Source organism: Aplidium turbinatum, chromosome 13 (assembly GCF_918807975.1).
Source record: "Aplidium turbinatum chromosome 13, kaAplTurb1.1, whole genome shotgun sequence".
In the NCBI taxonomy this organism is placed as follows: domain Eukaryota; kingdom Metazoa; phylum Chordata; class Ascidiacea; order Aplousobranchia; family Polyclinidae; genus Aplidium; species Aplidium turbinatum.
This window is the reverse complement of record NC_137484.1, coordinates 6,981,619-6,999,579: the sequence shown is the minus strand read 5'-3', so window position 1 is coordinate 6,999,579 and position 17,961 is coordinate 6,981,619. Positions and strand designations below refer to the sequence as shown.

The following is a 17,961-nucleotide window of genomic DNA, read 5'->3' as shown; positions in this document are numbered from 1 at the left end:
TTTTGGAATGCCCACATTTCAAAATCTTTATCAATTCAATTTTATTTAGTCCAGGAGGTAAATAAGTTTAATTTTTGAAAAGTGAAAAATGTCTTGTATTAGTATGAGGCCTAATTTCATTAGTCTGAAGTCTAATTCGAGTAGTATACAGAAGCAAGATATAATTTTATGGGAGCAATTGCACCCCCATCAGCTATGTCTTAGGCTAGCCTATGAATAACACATTTTGATTAAAACTCTTGAGATCTACGTTGCCATTTTAAACTAATAGCATTCTTAGCTTATAATTTCGTTTTTTATGCGATTTTTTTTTGCAAATTTATTACTTATTTTAGCATTTTGTTGTTTGTTTATGTATTGATTTCTCGTTCAACGGCAACACAATAATGATGGTTTTGCGTCGTCTACGGCTTCTACATTCTGGTAGCTTAACCGACGAGTGCCTGGCTGTGAACAACTAACAAACGTAAGATCAATTAATTTTTTTAACGTATCGACAGGGCCGGATTTAGCCTAAGTGCTGCTCTAGACAGATAAGAAAAGTACCGCCCCCCCCAAACAATTTTTTCGGTGGTGCGCTACGATTTATATTTTCAATTCCTTACAAAAAAGTGATTTGCACTGTTTATTTGAATACATCAGTGAATGTCATTGTATAATGAACTAATTGTTTAAAATCGCTTCCGGCGGGCTTTTTCTCTTGCAAACAAATCAATAATTTCTTCAAAGTCTGTAGAAATAAGTAAAGATGAATTAATGCTCAAAAATGTGAGATCATTTATGTAATCATGCTTCAACGTAGACCACCGTGCATTCTTGATCAGCTTCAAAATAGAGAATGATCGCTCTGCACTGCAATTGGTTTACATAGGCTACTTTAAGTATCAAGGCAAGTATACAAAATAGCCTGCCACTTTTCCATCAACCTAACATTGACTAAAAACATTTTTTCTAGGATCCTTTAAATTAACTAACAGTGAAATAAACCGAACAAAGATTAATAAAAATTGCACAGACAAAGCCTAGTCTTCCATACTAAGCGAGACAGATAACTAAAAGAAGCGCTAAGCAGCACATATTGTTGAAGACCAATCAAGCGTGAAGTACTCTAGGGGCGATGACTTGCCGCACTGTTTGTAAATGTGTGTGATGTGATAACATATTTATTCATTGCTATATATCTGTTGTGAATTATTATATTCACGTACAGTATTATCAATGTAGCCTAATATATTCATATATTTAGCCGCCCTAGGCAACTGCCTACTCTGCCTACTCTGCCTACTGATAAATCCGGGCCTGCTCAACGCTGTCGAAAGAAACTTTCTGTGTTCAGGGAGCTAACTTGCGTAGCGTCTTGGTTTGTGTCTTGAAATTGCGTTCAGTACAAAAATGAAAGATCTTGCAGTGATTGGATTCGAGAAGGAATACTTGCTAGCTGCATAGGACTAACCCTTCCAAAAAAAGGCTTTTTCATAAAAAAGTAAAAAAAAACTTAATTTGTTTTTTGTATCTCCTTAAATAAACTTACGTTAAACATAGAGCAAGTGTGTCTTACTCTTGGTGAGTAGCATAGTACTCCTATCCACGCAGGCTAGGCTATTGTAGGCGGTAGCATCATATATCAAAAACTGTATTCTACTTTCATTGACAACGGAAAATTCGCTATGTCAACCTCCGTGATCGGCCTTGCACCAGTGGTTCAAAGCCTCTACAAGTATGCGAAATTGTCTGAATTAATCTCTCAAAGCAGCTGCTTCAGTAAGAAGATAAAGATTCCCACAATTAATGAGTCGGTCCAATATTTCTTGGAATCGATTTTCTACAAAATGCATTATTTAATAAACAGTATGCGCAGCAATCATCACCACAGTACATAAATCACAATAATGATTTGACTAAATAAAAAATTAACTTTTACAAAAATGACGTTTTGAATGACAAAATGAACAAGTCAACAAAATAAAAAGACTGAAACAAAACAGATTCAGATTCATGGCTGTGGAGGGAGAAAAACATATGCTCCGACTCTTCGGTTTATAACTGGGCGACGCCGACTCCAGATACGCCAAAATCCCTCTGAAACCACGATGCCGACTCTACAGCCCTGGTTTCAATGTATTTTTCTTTATATATCTGGTCGGCTTCTTCGCTTAGACGTGTGACAGGAAGAAGAGTTTTTTGTGAGAAAACAGAATCTGTTCCCACTTCAGAGTTTCCGACAGCTCTAAGCCGAATCCCGTAGACGGTGTTTGGCTCAAGGTCAACAAAAACAACTTCCCCTGATCCGTCATCTTTTGCATCGATATGCTCCTCTTTTATGACAACTGAAATCGGGTTATCATGTTCATACTGTTCTTGTTGAATCTGTGTCAAGATCACATCCACATCTTTGCAATTTCCTTCTACTCCTTCCCATTTTACTACGATGGAATTAGAAGTCACCAAGTCTTGTGGGATGGAAACGTTTATGACATTTCCCGGTTCTGAAAAAAAAATTGTTCAATTAAACGCTTTTTTTACGTCATACGTATGTTGAGATGCATTTTCACTGCTGAATCAGCACGGTGCAACTAAAAAACTACTTACTTGTGTATCCTTCCGCAGTGGACGACTTTCCTTTGATAAGATTTTGGTAAGGAAGGATTTCTACTCGATACAATGAACCAGGAGTCAGACTCAAAAAGATGTGTTCTTGTCCAAAAGTTGAAAGTTCGAGAGGTTGCTCTGTGTTTTTTTCCTCTAAAGAAACAAGTTTCAGCACATATTCATCAGCTCCGTGATCCGGAGGAGTCCAAGATGCGAGCAGATCGTCGTTGTGGTTAGATTTTACATGAAAGTCATTAACACTTGAAGGACCTTAAAAAAAGTTAAAAAAATATTGATTTTTCAAACTTTTTATACTTTTTTACCGTTAATATGGATTTGGATTAGTTCTACAATTTTTGAAAGGTCTTCAGCTCACACATGCACAAAATCAAGTAACAATACTTTGCATAAAATTAGCAACTTCTCAAGAGCACAAAAACTACTATTTGTATGAATGAACACTGCTTAAGCTATTTTTACAAAAATAGGTTTAATATGCAGCCTACTTGTTGCTAAACGTATCACCTCCGACTATGAAGGTGTATTTGGAAGGTTAATTCTGGGCGTTTAATTGTGTTACATTATAATTATTAACGGGCTCGGGTCGGTTGCAGTGCGGTGTTGACAGTTTTCGTATTACGTTGAAGTTACACCTTTAATTCTACAAAGTTACGTCAGGAACCCTTGTGCTTGCCTTATGCCAAACAAGGGAAATTTATACAAGTAATAACCTGTAGCGCACCCAGCATGGGGCTAAGGGGGATCAAGCCCCCCAAACCCGCCACCAAAAATGAAGTTTTTGTGTGTTCCCCATTTATACCTTTTGCTTACAGGTTAGATATGAATCAGACACAACGAATTCTATTTTGTCATACATAAGGAAAAAATCGAGATCTATGGAAGATTGCGAGAGTATGACGTAGGAATGAGGATGCTGATGGTGCTAGTAGCATGGGGTTCACTAAGCCAACTTAATTGTAATCTGATTGAAAGAACAAATATTGATGTATCGGTAACCGGTGAGTTGTTGGCCGTGAGTGCCTTTAAATATTAATCAAAGGGATGGGTATTGGCCTATTGTCACTGTCACTACTGTCGCAAATCACTCGGCCGACATTTCTAAATTAGCCCCCCCCCTAAAGTTTTTTTTGGGTGCGCGACTGGTAATAACTATGGTTGTTTTTCAAAAATTGGTTAAGAAAATTTTATCAGTTTCATTCCCCAAAGGCTGACTGCTTTCCAATAGCCATTCATTGTAATTCCGGTTGACATCGATATCTTGGATTGATAAAAGGATAGACATTCAATCTCTCACGCTTTGAGGCTTGAACAAAAAAGAGTTTGTAAATATTTAAATACCTGTTGTTTGTTTAGCAGTTTTTGATTTACTTTTGATGCCATTACTGATCGTAGTAACGAAAAATTCATATTCAGTAGCTGGATGCAAACTTCTGAATATATGATTTGTTTTTTCAGATGACACATTGGCTTCCTTAGTAACGTTTCCTGTAAATTATAGTAACTTGCGTTTTTCTGGTGACTATAGTTTTGCTTCTTGTAAATTTGTTCGTTGTAAATTGATAGCTGAGAGAAACTAAAACACATTGCCTGAAATAAAGTAGCAAAGTTTGCTTTTTTCAGTACAATCTTAACGCAAACTTATTTTTTGTTGAATAAGTTTTTTTCGGACAAAAAGGTTTTGCTAGAATGGTTTGCAAACTGCAATTAAACGGTTTAAGCTTTTAATGTGGCGGTTTTAAGACACAATATTTTATTAAAAGTTCACTTTTCTAAAGAAAACTTCTTAGCAGCATTCATTTTAAATCAACCATTATCAGAAAAACAAAAGTATTTTCTTAGAAACCTGTCTTCACCTTTGCATTTTACTTCAATGAAGTAACTGTCCACCTCTCCCATGCTTGCTTCCCAGGAACAAGCAATTTGATTCCAAGAGCAATGTTCTACTGGGAAGAACAGGGAAGATACAGGAGATGGAACTACAAGATGGAAATAACAAAACATGTTATTCTAAGACTTACTGTACGTCAGACAACTGGGTTAAAATTGAAGTATTGAGTAACGTGTTTTCACATCCTTTATATAAGTATCGTTGTCAATATATCAAAAAGGAAACAGAGTTTTTCAAAGCCCCAAACAGAGATGCCAAAAATCATTAGTTATTTTTGATGTATGTGTTTTTTTCCTTATTATAAAAACTGAAAAAGAACAAAATTACTTTGTATGATTGACTGCTGGAAACTGAACGTATTTTTTATGAGTGTCAGGTCTTTATCAACAAAAACACAAGAATATTTTTAAGTAAAATCTAAAAATAAAACATTTTTTAAATTATTATTTTTTAAATATATTATGACACGATGATTTTATATACAGAAAAAACATATCATGTAAACTTTTCTCGTTTTTTTTCTTAGATATAAACACACATTTCAAAAAGTTGCAAATGTTTTAATACCTGTGCCAAAAACCTTGTGCATTGAAGACGATTCTTTTCCATCAATTATTGCAATCACTTCGACTCTGTATGAGGTACCAGGTGAAAGATCAATTAGAAGATAATGAGGCTTGAATATGTCCCTGATAAACCAACCGTCTTCTTGTCTGTCACATTCTTTTCTGTAAATTCGATTATCTTGCTTAGCGTCGTCCGTCGTGACGTGAGCACTCCACCAAGAGTGGCAGGCACATGTCAGTGATCAATTCAATGATGTATTTTGACTTAAATTATGCAGAAAAGAGTGACCCAATTTTTTTTCTTTTTCTTCGGCATAGACGTGGTTTTCCCAATGTTAGACATGCCTTCATCAAACCGAACAATAATACTTGACATGACACAACAATGGTTCAGAAAAAAGTATGTAGTCTAGGACAAAACCGAACTTTAAACCGTGCCGAGACCGAAATGATATCCTACCTACAAAGGGTTTGGCGCGGTCGTAACACCTTGAGAAATTTGCACCAAATTTGGGCTATGTGGTTTGGTTACACTAAGCGTTGATTACATCATTATATTCTTGGAAAAGGTCATTAAAAAGTCAACTTTTAAAAAGTATTTTATTGCCTAATTGATATCGTGTATGAATCCACTCGACCACTGGCGGGTGTCCAACTTATCCTCTGGGTGGTGCAAGAGCGCTCAGTGGCAGACACTTCCAAGTCACCACTCATTCCAGAAACTAAAAGTAAACAATAAGACAAAATAAAAATTAATCTCATAAGGAAAGGCGGGGCAAAACGAACATTTGCCTTTTTGAAAAAAACCACAAAAAAATAACACTTTTTCCCTTTTTTTTCTAAAACTACTTGAATGAATATTTCACACAAAAAATTTGAATCTTTTGTTCGGCGGCCAAGAGGTCGAAATAGCTTTCTCAGTACTTTATTATAAAAGCATATCCCCAAAAATGTGATGATATTAAGGTGTTTTTTGAAAGCTTCTGCTTCCCTTATAAATTTGAACATTGGTGGAAAATGGCTCACTATCCTACAAAGAATGAGCTTTCTACATATTTTAGTTTTTCTTATAATTATAGACTTTCTTATGTAGTTTGTTTGTGGAAAACGGACAATAAAAGATTGGGGCAAAACGGACATTTTGGCGTAAAAACTGTTTTCAAACATTTAGCTAGTTTGTTTTGAAGAACTGAAGCAGTAAAGACACATTTGTCAAACACTGTTTTTAACAAATAGGCCTAGTTAGTTTGATATTATTTGAATAATACTACTGAAGAAGCTGGCTTAATGGCAATGAAAGCTTTATTTAAAGTAACTTTAATGGTTACCTGACTACTTTTGTTCATGGGTAGTCGTTCTAACAAGTTCACAAAAATTTGCTTGACCTTGGCAACTAATTAACAAAATTAAATACGAGGCAGAGTGGTCTAATACTATCTCCGTCTAGCCCCATTCCACGGCCAAAACGGACAATAACAATCATTTTTGTAAACAAACAAAAAAAGAAAACACATTAAGTTTACTTTACTTTAGGCAGTTGTTGTTAAGTGAGATTTAAATTCAAAAAACGCAATAGGTCTATGATATCTAATTAGTTTTCTCAAATAGAGCATTTTGAAATTAGCATGTCTGTTTGGCCAGCCTTTCCTCTAATAGTAGACTAACAGTGCAACATTAAACATAATGTTACTTTTGAATTGTCTTTTTTTTGTACCATGTTTTGTAACAAAAGTGTCCAATGATTCAAATAAAAGGTTGATTTGTCACAGAAGTACTACAAAAACAAGGGTGGGTGTTATTCATAATTTCCATTTATTATTTTATGCAATGGTAGTCTAATGTAGCTCTTTTCAGGCACGCTTATTAAGAACTAGGTGGCTCAGCATCATTTAAAGTAACCATCAATGAGAACAAATAAGCATGGCGGTGTTAAATTAACGAATTGAGAAACGATTAGGAGCAGATGTAGAAAATAAGGTAGAATTGTGAAACGTATATTTAACACTTGAAACAATCTACACTTCCTTTGCTGTTTCTTCACTGTCCAATGTCCAAAGAAGAACCAATTAGAAACATTGTTTACAACAAACTAAGCAATGAGAAATCAATGTTTTTACGTTCAAACATTCATGTCTTCACAAACCTGTGATGAAAGTTGACGAAAATCTTTTACTGGCCTTGTCCTTTGAATTTGTGACAATTCCCACAGTGTAAGTGATCCCCGGAACAAGACCTGTAATCCCAAACTCAATTCTTTATTCAACGAAACATGGTATTATCAGGTTTGAAGATGGTTTTCGAATATGCGTATGTTTTGTTGGGTCCCATACTAGAATCCAAGCATCGGGGGATGAGAAGATAAGGTTCTCATTGTACTAAGCCTTTGGCACTAACGAGAGTGAGGGTGGCCAATTCCTTTCTCTCGGCCGCCTTTTCTTCAGAAACTATGCCCACCCAATTTATTGCACCCTGGGTAGAGGTGAGCGCCCGGGAGTTGAACCATAAGCGTATGTAAATGCTGTTAAACATTAGTTTTACATGACAAAGTTTAAAAAGATACAGGAATGTTTGTGGGGGCTGCATCATGCTTTCAACATTAGAAACTTACATTTTTTTTTGTTTTTCTTTATCACAACCGCTTTAAATCGCAACCGAGAAAAAAAATTAAGGGCCCACGAAAAAGTCCTCTCCCAGCTAACATACCCTAATCGGGCCGGTATAGGGCCAATGCGGTGTTATATCGGGTCCCTTTATTGGCACGATACAGTAATCTATACAGGCCCGGTAAGAAAGTGCAAACAAGTTCTATACTGGGCCGATACAGTATTACTACAGTTGCCGGCACGATGCCATTACCCAACCGGTATTTGTACCTTTAACATACCCTAATCGGGCCGGTATAGGGCCAATGCGGTGTTATATCGGGTCCCTTTATTGGCACGATACAGTAATCTATACAGGCCCGGTAAGAAAGTGCAAACAAGTTCTATACTGGACCGATACAGTTGCCGGCACGATGCCATTACCCAACCGGTATTTGTACCTTTAACATACCCTAATCGGGCCGGTATAGGGCCAATGCAGTGTTATATCGAGTCCCTTTATTGGCACGATACAGTAATCTATACAGGCCCGGAAAGAAAGTGCAAACAAGTTTTATACTGGACTGATACAGTATTACTACAGTTGCCGGCACGATGCCATTACCCAACCGGTATTTGTACCTTTACCATACCCTAATCGAGCCGGTATAGGGCCAATGCGGTGTTATATCGGGTCCCTTTGTGGTAAAAGGGAATATAAACTGTACCTTTGTGGTACGAACCGAAGATAAGGTTGTTTGGTCTGAACTTTGTGGTACGAACTTGTAAGAACGGATTTTATGACGTAATGATGTAAGAATCGTCGGTACGAACTTGTAAGAACGGATGTTATGACGTAACCACCGATAAGAACCTTAGAAAGAACTTGGTATCGAACCCTCCGACCTAGTACGGGTTCTGTACGAAGGAGTGATGCTAATAGGCAATGTATTAAATCTAACCTTAATTAGAAACTACAAGCTTACTTGTTGTGTAATTTGGTTTACTTATATAAGGAACAAATAAATATTTTTTCATTTGTGGTCTGTAAAGAGTGATTTTTTTTAAATAATCTTCAACAGTTCAGTGTTCGATTCCCATGACTGAGGGTTTTTTTTAATCAATTTGACTAATGATAATGTGGTCTGTGTTCGATTCCCACGCCTGTTGCTTGTTTTTTTAAATCGATTTTACTAATGATAATGTGCTCTGTGTTCAATTCCCATGTCTAATGTTTTCTTTTTTTAAATCGATTTTATTCATGATAATGTGCTCTGTGTTCAATTTCCATGTCTGATGTTTTCTTTTTTTAAATCGATTTTATTCATGATAATGTGCTCTGTGTTCGATTCCCATGTCTAAGTTTTTTTTAAAGCAATAAAAATCTAAAATTTTATATGTTAGATGTCCTGTTTTTCAGTTGGTGTGCAACTGTGCATACATAATCACAGTGGTTGCAATGACTACAAGATATAGAAAAGACTTTGAAACATAACCAACTTATTTTTATTAATGCACAAAGCAACCTTTTACCCTGAAATTAAAACGATGTGATATTGAAACAAGCAAGTGAATCTAAAAAACAAGCCCAAAACAGCCAAATCAACACAAAAACAAGCCCAATAATTTGCAACCAAACTGTAGCTACAGTGTACAATGTTGCCTTTACCAAACTGTACTGTGCCAATATCGGCTGTACTGTGCCAACACCTTACCAAGCTGTACTGTACCATTGCAACACCGGATTGCCATTATAAACTGTAGGCCTACAGGTTTGCCTTTACCACACAGTACGGTGCCAACACCGGATTACCCTTACACAAACTGTACACTTTTGCCGTTACACAAACTGTACACTTTTGCCTTTACCACACAGTAATGTGCCAATACCGGATTGCCCTTACACAAACTGTACAGTTTTGCCTTTACCACACAGTAGCCTACTGTGCCAATACCGGATTGCCCTTACACAAACTGTACAGTTTTGCCTTTACCACACAGTAGCCTAGCCTACTGTGCCAATACCGGATTGACCTTACACAAACTGTACAGTTTTGCCATTACCAAACTGTACTGTGCCAGTACTGGATTGCCCTTACACAAACTGTACAGTTTTGCCATTACCAAACTGTACTGTGCCAATACTGGATTGCCCTTACATAAACTGTACAGTTTTGCCATTACCAAACTGTACTGTGCCAGTACTGGATTGCCCTTACACAAACTGTACAGTTTTGCCATTACCAAACTGTACTGTGCCAGTACCGGATTGTCTTTACATAAACTGTACAGTTTTGCCATTACCAAACTGTACTGTGCCAGTACTGGATTGCCCTTACACAAACTGTACAGTTTTGCCATTACCAAACTGTACTGTGCCAATACTGGATTGCCCTTACGCAAACTGTACAGTTTTGCCATTACCAACTGTACTGTGCCAATACCGGATTGCCCTTACACAAACTGTACAGTTTTGCCGTTACCAAACTGTGCTGTGCCAATACCGCATTGCCCTTACACAAACTGTACAGTTTTGCCCTTACAACATTGTATCGGCCCGATACAGGCTTTGTATCAGACAAACTGTACCATTTTGCCGATACAATACTGTACGTTGCTGGTATTGGCCCGATACAGTACAAGCGTTACCGATACACCCGATACACGCCGATACAAATACAGTATTGGCCCAATACTGTGATGTTTGCTGGGCTTTTCTAACAAAAAATAAAATAAAACAAAAGCAATGTAATAAGGTTTAAGTTTGTGCTTTTAGACAGGCTGCACTGCAGTAGCCTAATTACCTTTACCAAACGTGGAAAGTGAAAAAAAAATCAGCAAATACTGCAGACAAAGAAGTGATCTGAGAAAAACGTTCAAGCTTAACCCACAACAGAAACTAAGGGGTGCACTGAAGCACTACATGTGAGTCAAGGGAAAGTTTCAATGTGTTATCAAAAATAAATTTAAAAGTAGACTAACAATTCAAATGCTTGGGTTACAAATACTTGAAGAGTAGATTTACTGCTTCGCTGACCTGTAAATTTGTACTGTGTTTCTTTGATACCACGTGGAGCTGTTTCGCCCATCACTCCAGTTTTAGGGGTTAAGAAAAGGTCATAGTCATCGGCCTCACCAAATGCAGGCGTCCATGTGATCAGAGCCTCTTCTGGCCCGATATCTCGCGTTGTAATGCCAGCGACCTCAAGTGGTACTGAGAGGAAGAGGTAAAATTGAGTTTAAAATGTGAGAAGGTAAGTCGCTAAATTTATTTATTTTTTGTTTTAATTTTTAGCCACTACTATCACCCTTTATTATTTGACACTGACACAATTACTGCTACCTTGAAGCTTGCTACTAAATTGATCAAAAGTTTTTTCTAGCTTTTTCATATCCAGGCTTGGTTTTATGGTTTTATTTATTGTCGCTCTACAACAGCCAAGGTCTTTTAGCGACAGGGCTCATTTTTAGTTTTATATCAGGTTTACGATGTCATCACATTATAACCCGACTTATTCTCACTGCGTCATGCAAGAGAAAACACCATCGGTACCGTTTTTAAAGTTTTCGGTTTGACCCGACCTGGAATCGAACGCAGATCTATAAGCAACACTTCCGAAACCACGCGGCCACTGAGCTGCTGTGTCCAGGCTTATAGCCGTCGATAAAAGGTTTAGATTAAGTGGTCAGAAAGGAAAGTCAATCGCCTTGTTCACTTTCATGTATGCGGAGTGCCAATTCTTGCTACAAATCGGCTGCCGAGAAACATATTGTTGATTGGATGGTCTGAATGGCTAGCGTGGAAGCTACACCGTTATGGTTAGCGAATCGCAACTGCTCGCTGTACTAGTGAGTGCTCAGCCTTGTGCTGATAGCCGGGAAGAACGCCCCTTTCTTCACAATGTCCTCTGCCCTGGCGCCTGCTGGTTTTGTTGGCTCTTTTCTTTCCACAAAGATAAGAGTTAAACTGACTGGTAAAGCAGTGGTCGAATACTACCTGCGCCGAGGTCGCGTGAGGGAGACGTGGGCGCTGTCCGGCGGTCAATTACTGCCGGTTCCAGCGTCCACACACGACGGGTCGCCCGGCCCGTCGCAGGCCATCTTTCTGGGCAATGCAGAAAGAGCCTGTCTCCCTGGCCCGCTCCTCCATTCTAAAATTGCGGACGGGTCATGTAACGTTTTCGATCCACACTCTCCCTCCACAGGTACCTCGACTCCCCAGCCTGGCCCCCGCGACCTAAGCTGGTGGACTTACACCTCCGGGTGCATCGTCACCCCTAAATCACGCCGCTCCCCGCCGCCGCAGGGTGTGGCAGGCCGGTTTCTGAAAGTCTTCGACCTGGCTATGTTTGTTTGTGCTCTCTCGCCGTGTCAATTATTTGTACCCGTTCGCTGTTGATGCGAATAAAACAGTTTAACACCTTTGTACTCTCTCACCGTGTCAATCTTTTGTACCGTGAGCTACTGATGCGAATAAAACAGTTCAACACTGGTGGTGCGATACTGACGAGCCCAGCCTCATGGGCGAAACACGGTGTCTATCGCTGTCAATTCAATATTGATTAATCGAGCCTCTGCTCCACATTTTTATTGAATATTCGTCTGCCACGAGAGCCAAATTATCCTTAAATGGTTCGACTCTCTTCCTCGTGGGAGACCCCAATTTTATCCGCTCTGCCTACAGGCAGACCGGGTATAAGAGTCAAAGTACCTGCGCGAGGACGCGTGAAGGAGACGTGGGCGCTGCCCGGCAGTCAATTACTGCCGGTTCCAGCGTCCACACGCGACGGGTCGCCCGGTCCGTCGCAGGGCTTCTTTCTGGGCTATGCAGAAAGAGCCTGTCTCCCTGGCCCGCTCCGCCATTCTAAATTTGCGGACGGGCCATATAGTGTTTCGATCCACACTCTCCCTCCACAGGTACCTCGACTCCCCAGCCTGGCCCTCGCGACCTAAGCTGGTGGACTTAACCCTCCGGGTGCATCGTCACCCCATAAATCACGCCGCTCCCCGCGCCGCGGGGTGTGGCAGGCCGGTTTCCTAAAGTCTTCGACCTGGCTATGTTTGTTTGTACTTTCTCGCCGCGTGTCAATTATTTGTACCGTGAGCTACTGATGCGAATAAAACAGTTCAACACTAGTGATGGTGCGATACTGACAAGCCCAGCCTCATGGGCGAAACACGGTGTCTATCGCTGTCAATTCTTGCTACAAATCGGCTGCCGAGAAACTTACAGTAAATATCTCAATGCAACCAAACTTTCAAAGCTAGGATTGAACTCATTGGTGATTTAAGAACCCATCGCCAATATTTCAGCGAAGGCCATCATCCTCGAAAACAAGGGATAGCCATCAATGAAGGAACTAGTGACTTTGACACGACATACTTTTACTGTCACAAAATCTTTGTGATTATTACCTGTGCATTGAGTGAACACTTTTGGTCTGCTCGACGCTTGGTTGACGTTTGTTGTTATTTTGCAACTGTAAAGTCTTCCAGGAGTCAATCCATTAAAAGTATAAAAGGTTTTCTTCAGTCCTTCAATTTTTATAGGGACCCCTGCGCAAATGATCACCATTAATTATTTTTTATTTCTCCAAAAAGTATTAAAAAAATCGAAACTAATACTTCATTTTCCTCTACTAAAAATACGTTGACATAAAAAAGACTCGGTAAGAGCCATGGAAATCGTGATGCATTTTCATACAATTATATTTGCCAAAAGAGACTAGGTACGTATGAAATAAACTTCTGGCCTAATTTTAAACTGCTAACTGCTTACCTGGATTTGTAATCTTTGGTAACATTTCCAGCGTGTAACTTTCTACTCTTCCTTCTGGCTTTTTCCATTTCAACGTCATTTCATGTTGGGTGACGTCATTGAACGTGATGTCACAAACATGACGTGGTGCTATGAAAAAAGTGTAACATGCAAAAGTGTAATGAGTGAACTGATGATCCGGAACAACAAAAATAAGCCGAAAATACGTATCAGAACGTTGTCAAACACAACGAAGTGCAAAGGTATATTATAATGAAAAGGTTTTATCAGTCAACTTAATAAATAGTTAGGCTGACACTACCTAGCCAGCTTTGCAACTGTTTGGACTTGTTGTCAAATACGTATTTTTAACATCATGCGAAATAAAGTTAATGTAACATCCGGTTTGGTAGAAAATTCAACCTTCAAAGTGCTGTAGCGATTCTCAATTGGCAACCTATGAAACGAGATCATACAAAAGCTTGTCTGACTTTTTAAATTAGCCATTTGCTACGCTTTATTTTATATGTTGAGAGCAAGTCAGCACGATAACCAAAAAGTAGAAATAATATGTTTCTTTCAACTATTGGTTATTATCGAGTTTTACTCTGCAACGCTTTTTATGTGCTTTAAGTTGATCGAAAAGCTACTTGACCAAACCGTGGAAAGATTGATAGCGGAAATATTCAGTTGGAGTACAACCCACCTGTCATAACCGCGCCGACAATCGGTTCACTGCTACGTCCATTCGCTGTGTTTTTCACGCTGACTGTGTAATTTGTTCCTGGTGTCATGTTCTTGAATACGTGACTGTTGTCTGTTACGCCTTTCACTTGAGCCCCTGGAACGCTACCATCTTCAGCAAGAACTTCAACATCATATATCCCGGGTCTTCCTTTACAGTGTTTCCAATAAACTTGTAAGGAATTGCTTCTAGTGTTGAGAGGAAGTTGGATGTCACGCGGTGGTCGCGGCACTGGTATTATCAATCAAACATAGAAGAAAAGGAACTGTTTTGAAAATTAAGAATAAACGACGCTTTAGTGTGGACGTCCAACACTGTTGAAAGGTTTATTCTCTACAAAAGCTTTGTCAACTAAATCCTCTTTATAACGTTTTGCGTTGATAACTACCCAACTTCGTTAACAGTAAATACATCACCAGGCCAGCTTATGCTTTAACATTTTAATAGATATTTTATCAAAGAACATGTTAGACTGAACTAATAAAATAACAAAATTTTGTCATCTGGAATTGCAAACGTACAAGTCCAAACTGCTGCTGTGGAGCAAGGAGATTTCTTTCTACTCGCATCAATTGCTGTGACAGCTACAGTGTACTGGGTGCACGAATTCAGTCTTGTGAAAGTATGCTGTGTGTCCGGGAGCTCTCGTAGCTGCAGCATACAAAATATGTTTTTGAAACACCCAAAAATAAAAGTCAGGTAGCAGGTTGCTGTCTTATCAAAACCTTCATCATTATGAATGTGACTTTGTAAAAGATCTAGGACTAATTAGAATACAGCATTATGCAAACTTAAGAAATTTAATTGAAGAATTAGAACTTTTTATTTTGTCTGATTAGTAACATTCTGAACAAAATAAATCCATTGAGTCTGCTTTGAAAGCACCTTGTTGTAAGCTAAGTTTTCATATTTATATCTGCCAGGTAGTCTCAAAGCGGATAAAGGTTTGAAATTGATTTACAATATTCCAATAAAGCAAGTAAAGTAGCGCTATGGCTGCTAAATGCATCATCATTTCTATTAAATCTTCCCATTTAGATTCAGAGACCACAGGTGTACATCGGTATTCGCAAATTCAAAAATGCATCTTACGTGTGGAGAATCAGGCAGGAAGTATTTAAAAAAATGTTTAATAATACTACGATATTTTACGCCAAGCTTCAATAACAGCTTATTATCAAAAGCTTGGTGGTACAAAAAGAAAAGTTTTATTTTTTGTTGCAATATACAGTACTTAAATTATTTGTTCTTACCAGCGTTCTTGATTTGATTTTATCCGGCGGAAATAGACGAACTTGGTAAGAAATTGCATAAAAATTATCCGGCGGATCCCAACTCACTTGAAAGGATTTGACGGAAATGTCATTGAACACAAAATTCTTCACTCCCTCTGGTTCCAGAATGAAAATAGAAAGCAATTATTTAGAACAAGTGTTTCAGTTGATGAGTTGATAAAAAGCTATACTGTAGGCTACATCAGGGTGTTTATAAATTCTGTTGTTATTTTAATTATGTTGGTTTGGTTATGAGTATAGGCCCTATAGGCCTATAGTTATAGGCCGATAAAGAAATGTGGGAAAAGTAATCGGTATGATTATCAATATGTTTATCAATTATGCCCTATAGGCCTAATGTTATTATTATAATTATAGGCCGATAAAGAAATGTGGGAAAAGTAATCGGCATGATTTTTTTTGTTGCCATCGCTAAACCACGCTGCTTGGTAAATTAATTCCATGAAGAAATTCTAGAAATTTATTCAAAATCTAAATTTTTGTTTTTAGAAATTGTAAAAGCTGTGTTTATCCGACTAATAATTCCGATAAAGCGAAACGTAAAACAATATTATGATATAAGATACACTTTTGCATCGAATCTTAAAGCTGAATATGTTAAATTCTTTGACATGTTGAAAGATGATGATGTTTTCCCATTTACTATTACGTCACAAACTGATTAATAATTCGAAGATTCGCGACAATTTGCAGAGAATCGGAGTATATTGTTTCTTATAGTTTTGGCAGAGAGATAATTCTTGAATACTATAGACAGATAATATTTAATTGATAGCAACTTGATAAGATTAAATTGCATAATTCAAAAACCATACATAAAATAAAAGATAACTACGTAATACTAACGTAATAATAACTACGTAAATTTAAACGTTTTTGGCAAAACTTTCTGCCCTCGCCAGGAAAATAATTTAATTCGTCTAAACAAAACAACAGATACTCGTAAAATGTTAAAGGCATACTAAAGGAAAATTTCAAACCGGAATTAAGCATTAAAATGAGTAAACTGAACATTCAAGAATACATTTCAAAAACAATTACCCAAAAAAATTTGTTTTCAATGGCGCTGGCAAGGCCCAAAGTCCAGTGTTTCATTTATTTTCATTTTTTTCAAAATGACCAAAACGTGCAAACACAGCTCAAGAATACGTCATAAAGTCCAGCAATAACAAAAGCCACGTTACCAATCTGATGTTTTGAGCAAACTGTCTGCTGTTTTGATGTTAAAATGTGCTGTTTTGATGTAAATACATACATAGCCTACAGTCAAATCGCCCGCAGTAACAATTATTGCGTGATCGGTTGATTGCTAGACTTTATGACGTAGACTTTATGACGTTCTTTACAGTCGCACGCTTCGTTGCTCAGGCCAATCTCGTTTTGAAAGCTCTGACAAAAGCACGCGCACAATGGTGGTCAGACCGCAATGGGGCAAAATTTTATTGAAAATCGTTTTATGGTAGCATGTTAAACACAAAGAACGTGGAAAATCGCCAAGTCAGGTTTTTCCTTTAATACCCCTTTAATAATAAATGACTGACAGTCTGAATTCATGTAATTATCTTTTTATTTTATGTATTGTTTTTGAATTATGTAATTCAATCCTATCAAGTTGCTATCAATTATTAATTATCTGTCTATTGTTTCTTAATTTACCAAATAGTCTCTGAGTTAAACTGTATAAAAAAAATTCAAGCTGCTCTATAATTCCCCCAGTGATAATTTCGTCAGACTATACTCAGCAGGCATCAACACTGCAACGATATGTGAAGACTGTAGGTTGCTAAGTGTCAACGTTTGTGACTATAGACTTGCATGGGTAGTTCAAAGACCCTCAACGCAATCAATTGCATCACTCTCACTTGAAGCAAATCTTAGTGACTTGTAGGCCACAGGGCAGGGATCAAAGCTCTTGCAGGAAAAGTGCCAGAATGAGGCTATTTCTCCTTCTGAGGACAAATATTTTCTCAACTAACTAACTTTGGTACAACTACCATTTCCATGTCGGCTGTATAGCCGAGTGGGAAGAGGCACGGTTAAGGTACTTAAAAAATGCGGTTCGACACTTCTAAAGAGCATATGGTCGACGGTCGTGTCTTTGGCAGGACACTTAAAGACATGCCTGAAAATGGACACGAAGATTAGATTCCTTGCCTTCCTGTCCACTTCATCTGCATCTTCAACCACCGGCGTAAGTCTTCATACGACAACCATTTTCATGTTTTAGCTTTTATCAAGAGTAATCATGTGGTTTAATAAGCTTTAAATAAAATAGTTTTTGTTAGTTTTTTGCTGTCTTAATAAATTAACCAACATACCCTCCTCTGCATCTGTTGTTATGGTTTCAAGCGATCCCATTGACGAAGTTGACACAAATGACAAGCCGCTTCTTCGGCGGGATGGGGCGACTTTGCTCGGTTTACTTCCCATTTCTTTTTTAAAATAAAATGTTCCTATGTTTTGTAGATTTGTTTCATTACCTTTTTATCGAACAATAGTTAAGTTAAAACATTCTGG

The 17,961-nt window shown here is 38.0% G+C and overlaps 1 protein-coding gene across 2 annotated transcripts; it reads right to left on the bottom strand.

Moving 5' to 3' along the window:
• Positions 1-1,824: 1,824 nt before the first annotated feature.
• LOC145782448 (receptor-type tyrosine-protein phosphatase beta-like) lies at positions 1,825-17,874 on the bottom strand. Of its 2 annotated transcripts, XM_082594238.1 has the most exons (14): positions 17,763-17,874; positions 15,403-15,539; positions 14,671-14,800; positions 14,111-14,380; positions 13,426-13,554; positions 13,062-13,202; positions 10,684-10,860; positions 7,208-7,297; positions 5,672-5,786; positions 5,066-5,226; positions 4,464-4,586; positions 3,949-4,095; positions 2,590-2,859; positions 1,825-2,486 (listed from the first exon to the last, which is right to left on the bottom strand). In XM_082594238.1, the coding sequence occupies exons 1-14, from the start codon at positions 17,872-17,874 to the stop codon at positions 2,038-2,040; spliced, it is 2,451 nt and encodes an 816-aa protein (XP_082450364.1). In that variant the 3' UTR covers positions 1,825-2,037. The 2 variants fall into 2 exon arrangements, with proteins under 2 accessions (XP_082450364.1, XP_082450367.1); XM_082594241.1 differs by lacking the exon at positions 3,949-4,095.
• Between the last annotated feature and the right edge of the window lie 87 nt (positions 17,875-17,961).